At 40.9% G+C, this 7,894-nt stretch overlaps 1 protein-coding gene across 1 annotated transcript in view; it reads left to right on the top strand.

Moving 5' to 3' along the window:
- Positions 1-6,676, top strand: part of LOC106807371 (leukocyte elastase inhibitor A-like) — an 8,043-nt gene extending 1,367 nt beyond the window's left edge. Inside the window, exons 2-5 of the mRNA XM_014809689.1 lie at positions 2,469-2,644; positions 2,788-3,016; positions 3,797-4,217; positions 5,532-6,676. Coding sequence (XP_014665175.1) covers positions 2,572-2,644; positions 2,788-3,016; positions 3,797-4,217; positions 5,532-6,035 — 1,227 coding nt within the window. The 5' untranslated portion in view covers positions 2,469-2,571 and the 3' untranslated portion in view covers positions 6,036-6,676. The remainder of the gene's footprint in view (positions 1-2,468; positions 2,645-2,787; positions 3,017-3,796; positions 4,218-5,531) is intronic.
- The last annotated feature ends 1,218 nt before the right edge of the window (positions 6,677-7,894 follow it).

Genomic DNA, 7,894 nt, shown 5'->3' with positions numbered 1-7,894 from the left:
GTGCACAAACAACATGAATAAGAGAGACTACTCTCTTATGAGAGATGACTACTCATAGACACTGACTACTCATGACTACTACACGGAATACATTGACTACTCATACTCACTGACTTAGAGAGATGACTACTCTCTTATTCATGTTGTTTGTGCACAGCGCGGGCGTTCGGTGTACTTGTGTGTTGCAGATGAGCATTTGACAGGCATTTACAGGTGATTATAGGCGAAATAGAGTAGAGAAACATTAATTAAGACTTTGGTACATTTCGTGTTTATTTACCTTTTTTTTTTTTTATTGAGACGTTCCAAGTGCCTGTGCCCCCCACAGCCACAGGGACCTGAGGCGAAAAAAAAAGTGTTATATATATAATCAAGAGTAGATAATAACGATAGTAGTGTTATTATATCTACTCTTGATATAATTAAAAGCGGGAGTTAGATCCCTTCTTCTATTTAAATATATATAACACTTTTTCTTTCTTTTTTTCGCCTCAGGTCCCTGTGGCCCCTCAGGGTACTGCCGTAACGTACCCTGGGTACGTTCCGGGTACCCTGGTAACTATCTGATATGGTTGGGGGTCAGGGAGTAGGCGTAGGCGACTCCCTAGACTCGTTAGTGGAGTAGGCGAGGTACGGTCTGGCATATTAGATAGTACCAGAGGCGTGTTCAGGAGAGCGAACGCTCGCGAGCGAGTTCTTTACAAGATGGCGACGGGAAATCTGGCGAATGCGAATCTAACATTTCTGACGCCAATTTGCAATCTATTTCAACTTCATTTCATTTTTCATTTATTCATTTACTTCTAAATTCAATTTGTATCAATTTCGTCTGCTAATTCGTTTAACAGTACTTGTTCGAAGACATTAAAATCTCGCGATTAAAATCTGCTGAGTAACTCTCCATGGGGGCCGCCATCTTGATCAATCTTTTTTTATTCATCATCATCTCTATCCTTGAACCGACCCTACAGCAAGTTAATATATAGTCCGCAAATGCAGACGTTATAACTCCGCTTTGCTAATCTGAGGGTGCGGGTTTATCCATTACTGGGGTCTGCGTCGGCTCGGACTAGTTAATATATATCGACAATAATAGGCGAAATAGAGTAGAGAAACATTAAGACTTTGGTAGTAAATACATTTCGTGTTTATTTATCTTTTTTTATTGAGACGTTCCAAGTGCCTGTGTGCTGTGACTGTAAGAACAAACCGATGCCTGTGGTGCATATGCGGTATAGTACATTATACATAGTAGTAGCCACCAGTTACCTTCTCACTGACACTACGTAATACAATCGAATTTGTGTTCTCTCTGTGAGTCTAGAAGTGAGTGTGTGTACAGGCCAGTAACTGAAGTGAGTATAGCTCTAGTACTATATATATATAGTACTGGAGCTAACTGCCACGAAATGTCACCAAAGTCTTAATTAATTAAGACTTTGGTACATTTCGTGTTTATTTACCTTTTTTTTTTTTTTATTGAGACGTTCCAAGTGCCTGTGTGCTGTGACTGTAAGAACAAACCGATGCCTGTGGTGCATATGCGGTATAGTACATTATACATAGTAGTAGCCACCAGTTACCTTCTCACTGACACTACGTAATACAATCGAATGTGTGTTCTCTCTGTGAGTCTAGAAGTGAGTGAGTGTACAGTATAATATATATATATATTACCAGGAGCGTATAATGACAAAGGGACAAAGTGGTTTGTCATTATACGCTCCTGATATTACTAATACAAGCACATACAGCAATTAAAAAATTATCGCACATGTAGCAATTTTTGTTGTTACACGTACAGTCACCGCGTACGGCCACAAAATCATCATGCAGTGAATCCTTTACTTAGTCTTAGGCTTTACAGTTGTGCTGTCTAATAAATCTTTAGCGGTAGTCACCTTAGTCCCGTGTAGCCATTCACTTCCTTCGAGCTTCCTAACCATGCAGCTATAGTAGTTTAGCACATGTGCGAATACATGCGTGTGGGGTCCCAAACTAGGATTGTGCAGAGAATGTTACCCCATTGTTGAAATAGATCCAGATACAGGTTCAGATACACTGATTTGCACTCATATAATTTAACTCAGCACTACTCGACACTACACTTTCATGAAATGTGTTGTAGTGTGATTGGTTGGTAAGGCTAGAGTAGAGACAGGAGACAGCTTCATAGGGGCAATTGTTTTCAATTCGTGGTTCACCTTCGTGGTAGACAGAAATCACCTGGTCTGACAAAGTTTTGCCTGTGCGCATAGACTAGCTGTGTTGTTTTTTCAGTTGTTACAAATTAATCACCCAATGTGTGATCATCAACAATAAAGACAAATCATACATTGCCATTCTAGCAAATATAAAATGATGGACTGTAAAACATAATATACACCATTCCATAATATGTATAATGCATTTAGGTGACATTGTGTCATTGTTACTTTCTTTTTACTCTTGTTTGTTTTTATTGCCAGGAAACTAAGCCAGCAAGTGACATCGATTTCGTGTGCATCTGTGCTTCTCAAACTAGAGAACCTTGTTCCAACCACTGTACAGCGTACATCAATCTATATTGTCATGGCGACCCTCTTTGACAGCAGTATGAAGTTCGGGTTAAGTCTGTACCAATCACTAAAGGCAGAGAGTGAAGGTGAGCAGACCACACTATAACACCGCTACAACATATAGGTGTTCCTCTCCTCAAATATCTACAGCTATGATGATTTTTAAAATCTCGATTTTTCCATTGGTATAGCGTCTGTGGCAGTTCTTTAATTTTTGCCTTTGTTGTAGGCAAGAACGTTTGCTTTTCACCGTTGAGCATTCACGTCGCCTTGGCAATGACTCACCTTGGGGCAAAGGGAAAAACGGCAGCAGAGATCGAGTCTGCAATGTGTTTCCCATCACTGAAGCCTGAGGAGCTGCATACTGCCTTCAAGACATTGCTGGATGCTCTGGAGGCTGGGAAGAACAGCTGTGATCTCCATGTTGCCAACAGACATTTCATTGAGAAGAAATTCGCGTAATTACCTTAAAAATATTATTCTATTTATTTGATACTGCTTACAAATTTTAAAATACAATGATAAGCATGAATATATTTTTGTAGAATCCTATCACAACTGCTATTAAATTGACTGTAAAGGCAGGGTTCGTAGCGGGTCTTCCAAAGTCTGATAAGTACTTAATTTGTCAAAAATAAAATAAGGGCCCTTATTAGTACTTATTTTTGGTGAAATCTTAGAAAAGTACTTAATAGTCCTTATTTTTTGCAACCTACAATATTTTATATAAATTGTTTTATAAACTGTTCTCGACTTAGAGTAAGAATTGTTGTATATATAATACGGAATATAATCAAATCTGCTGTGCAATTGTTTATATAAATATTATTAGTGTACTTTAATAGTCGGTGATCTATCAGAAATCGCGTAAAAAAAGTCTTATTTTGGCCTCCAGAAAGGGTCTTATATGTCCTTATTTTAACATGTGTCTTAATACTATGAACCCTGAAAGGGTTGAAGTTATATAGCTTCCTAAGAATATAACTTTTTATTGAATTTATAACAGTTATGTTTAGTAGATAACATATAACTACGCGTAAAGGATGTTGTTCAGTGGCATTACCAAATAACACAATTTTTTTTATAAAAGTTAATGCTCTTATATTATAGCAGTCATACACTCATGATCACAGCTATTTCATGTTGATGCCTTCCAACTCGAATGCAATACTGAAAGGCTCAGTCTTCGTACAAAAGCATATGCTATATAATAATTTTGCTATCTTTGCATGTCACAGGCTTCTAGACACGTTTCGGCAGTCGTCGCAGGACTACTACGCAGCGGAGGCAAAGGCAGTCGACTTTGTCGCAGCCACCGAGGCGGCGAGGTTGGAGATAAACAAGTGGGTGGCAGACAACACTGCAGACAACATCACGGAGCTGATGAAAGCCGGATCGCTGGATTCGCTCACCCGCTTGGTGTTGGTCAATGCCGTGTTCTTCGCCGGGTCATGGGCGACGCCGTTCACACCACGAGGCAGCCGGCCGGTCGTCTTTCACATCAGCAAGGAGAAGAAGGCAAACATAATGATGATGTCAAAGACGGCACACTTCCCTCACTACTTCGACAGCAAGTTTACGTTTCTTGAGCTGCCCTACGGCAATTCTGAGCTGAGCATGTTCGTAGTTCTTCCACAAGAGATGGATGGCTTAGATGAGGTGAGTTAACTCAGTGCGTGTTTCTGTTAGTTTACCTGTTTTTTTGTGGTAGTCATCTCACATCTTTACTCTTGCACACCAAGAGAGGGTTAGAACAATTCAAGTCCTCTGGCTTCAAGATATGGGTGATATAGGTTGGTACTTGGTACACCTGACCGCGTGAAGGTAATTAGGCAGAAAACATGTTCGCCAAAGATCAGGGTCTCATTGTCCGAAATATCCCAAGTAGTTGGGACATGACAAGTCTAATGCCACAATTTAAAAAATTCCACCCCAGGCTGGAAAGTTTGGGTAGGTAGGTCGGCTATTTTTTAGGGGGGTCTTTTTACAAATTCAGCATGGTGTCTACATGCTCGGGTGTGCTTGTGTGGAGAAACCTTTTATGTTGAATGTTCGTTTTGCTTGGTACATGTAATGTATTGCCTACAGATTTATATAATGTACAGTGATACAACTTAAGAAGAAAAAAAGAATGGTCAAGATCAATAAAAAAATGTGAGTCGCTCCCTTTTTGGCGGGTCGGTCTGGTGAGGGCAAACAAACAATATTTTTATTATGGCCTAAACTGTCACAACCTTTAAAGCATGTATTACGAGATTCTTGCTCAGAAACACTCAATCCGAAAAAATTATAGTGAAATATAGCCTCACCCCACGTAACGGCGGATATATCACGGATCACAGCAGCTTGTAAAACACTAAGATTTTATGCAGTTATAACATAGAAAATTGGATATGAACACATCGTAAGATTCGTAACACCAGCGCATTTTATTGTGTCACGAGAATGACAAAATGGGTAAACTTGTAAATTGTCGGTGATAAAATTGAAAACAACTGCACTTAAGAGAGATTGTATGTCTATGGCAGATAGTTGGTGCTATTAGCTAGTCCAAGACCTACCAGCTCTAGTCCCAAGATTACAGCAAACGATCGTTTGCCAAACTGGTTCGAAAGGTGCAATGAATCGGTTGTATGTATCGGTGAATACGAAAGTCTTAAGACATTTTATCGTTATGCTAGACAGTTGCTGTTACTCAAGCAATAATGGTAGGTATAATGAAAGTGGTGAAAACACTGGAGAATTCTCGTAATTATGGCTTTAAAAGAGAGTGTCGTGTAAAAGTTATGACATTTTAGAGCTATGGCAGTGATAATAACTTGCGATGCTTCTGATGAAGGGCCCCTGAAAACTGGCATTCTGAAAAGTGCCATGCCAGCATCGTTATTGTCACCAGTACATTCAACGTTGACATCTTGCCTTATTGATGCTGTGGTTGGAGGTTTCATATCTGTTGAATTGCTTACGTTTTAGGTTGAGAACGAGATAACCGCTGAAAAGCTGCGTGAGCTGGAGACCAAAACTACGGAGATTGAGGTGATGCTGCAGTTTCCACAGTTTCAGGTCCGTGAATCCCTCAACCTCGTCAACTCTCTGAAGAAGCTCGGCATGTCGGACCTATTCAGCGACGCGGAGTGTGACCTGAGCGGGATTTCCGGAAAGCGGAACCTGTTTGTCAGCGCGGCGGTACACGAAGCGTACATGAGAGTTGACGAGCAGGGCACGGTGGCCACCGCCGCGACAGGAATCGGAATATCGCTGATGTGCATGCCACCGCAAATCGTTGTCGACCATCCGTTCCTGTTCTACATCAGGGACAGGAAGTCGGGCGCCGTTCTGTTTTTCGGCCGCTTCACGAAGCCCATGCACACTTTGTGCGTGTGCCCCTGTCCTACGGTTGGGCCCCCGCCAGGGGTCCGCCCGCCCATGGGCGTACGCGGGCCACCAGGCGTTGCTGCTCCCCCACCTCGCCGGTGAGCGAACGTCTCATTCCAGCCATGCTCGGGCATGGACGTGGATGGTGAATCATTTTCAATGTGAACTAATAGATTCGTTTAGAGGTGATTTCTGTGATAGATTTGAGAGACAACCCTATTGGATTTTACTGGACACTGTAGGCGTTTTGTTTTTTATGCATGTTGTCAAACGTTGCAGGAATAAGCAGCAATTGGGTTTTGATAGGCAAATTTGGCTATTTTAAAAACAAAATGCATTAAAATCGTGATTTTTCGGCCTAGGTCAGTCCGAAAACGGGTGTGCATACCCATCATTGAAATTGTCTAGTTGTAATGCCAGACTTCATGTGAAGCCATGTATACGTTTAATTACTAATTCATGGAATAGTTTAGCTTTTATGATACTGTATTTTTCTTGCTTTACATTGTATTAGAATCCATTGCTGAGGTTGCAGAACTGTGAACACGAAAAGTGCGAGTGTGTGTGAATGATCGAATACATGTAAGAATTCCATCCGAAATATGCTATGATACTTAGAATTTAAGTCTCTGTGCGTGTGTAATATATATTACACTTAGATTGACATATTATCTAATCTAGCCGATATAATCTAAAGTGGAAAATGTAATATATAATTATATTAAAATAGATTTATTATTCAATAATTGCCAAAAAATCGGTGCAAATGATATTTGTTTATGCGAATTTGGTTGAAGTATATATACTAATATAGCAGGACCTATGTTAACGCAGGGGCGGATCCAGGATTTTTGAAAAGGGGATGTCCTGGAAGAAATAAAGGGCACTTTTTCCTGCTTACTTTTTCTGGTGTTTTAAAAACGCTGCCGAAGGCCACTTAGGGGCGGGGGTTTGGGGGACCTCCCCCAATATTTTTTTTAAAAATTGGTGCATTCTGAGAGCATCTGAGCAGTAATTTTGAACTCTAGAATGCAAACATTTATCAAATCCGGTCCCCCGGACGCCTGCGGACCCCTCTTTGCCAATTTCTAGGTTTTTATAACGAATTTACATATATAAGTAAATCTTTATCAGAAAAACTAGCGCTAAACAAGATTGTTTTATGGAGACAATATAAGAAAAGTGTGTGTGCGTGCGTGCGTGCGTGCGTGCGTGTGTGTATGTATGCTTTTTTTTTCTTTTTTGTTGTAATAAGGGGGGGTCCGGACCCCCTCGACCCCCCCTCTGGATCCGCCCCTGTTAACGGCACTTGCACTCTATTGACACGTTCACATCTAGATGGCGCTATCGGTTGATGCGTTGCTGTCATTGTTCCTGGCTGCGGAGCCAGGCAGAGATACCTCTTCGCACGGTATTACTGCAGAAGGAAGATACTGTGTATATACGAAATATGAGCAGTACGAAGAAAGAAACCAACAAACATATTATCAAGCGCACAGAAACTGTGTCTCCGTGTGGGAAAACTAAAATAGTTTGGGTGCTTTTGATGTTATAGGAAGTTACCACTAGAATCTCGTGCAATAGTCATCACCAATCAGCATTAACAGACAATGCTGGATATACAAATTTGAACACAAATAAATGAATATGCAGGAAATCAATCGCATTCACAATCACGTCTTCGTTACGCCAAGCTAAGGCTTTAATGCGAATCCGTAATGTCATTATGCGTGTATTTTTACGAGAACGCAATCAGTTTCAACGCATTTTCACAACGACGTGACTCCGGCTAGCTAGCCCGGCAGAACCTAGCTGTAGAATTCTCACCCAGACGTTATAATACGCCAAAGGTCACGTTACGCTACAACGAAATCACCAGCAACAACCCCACCGACACTTTCTACTATACTTCAATAATAGAGATGACAGTAACCATTATCCAGCGCGAAGCTATAGAAATA

This window comes from Priapulus caudatus, unplaced genomic scaffold (genome assembly GCF_000485595.1).
Source record: "Priapulus caudatus unplaced genomic scaffold, Priapulus_caudatus-5.0.1 Scaffold210, whole genome shotgun sequence".
Classification (NCBI taxonomy): Eukaryota; Metazoa; Priapulida; class Priapulimorpha; order Priapulimorphida; family Priapulidae; genus Priapulus; species Priapulus caudatus.
Note: the sequence above shows the minus strand (reverse complement) of the source record. Positions and strands in the feature narration are given on the sequence as shown.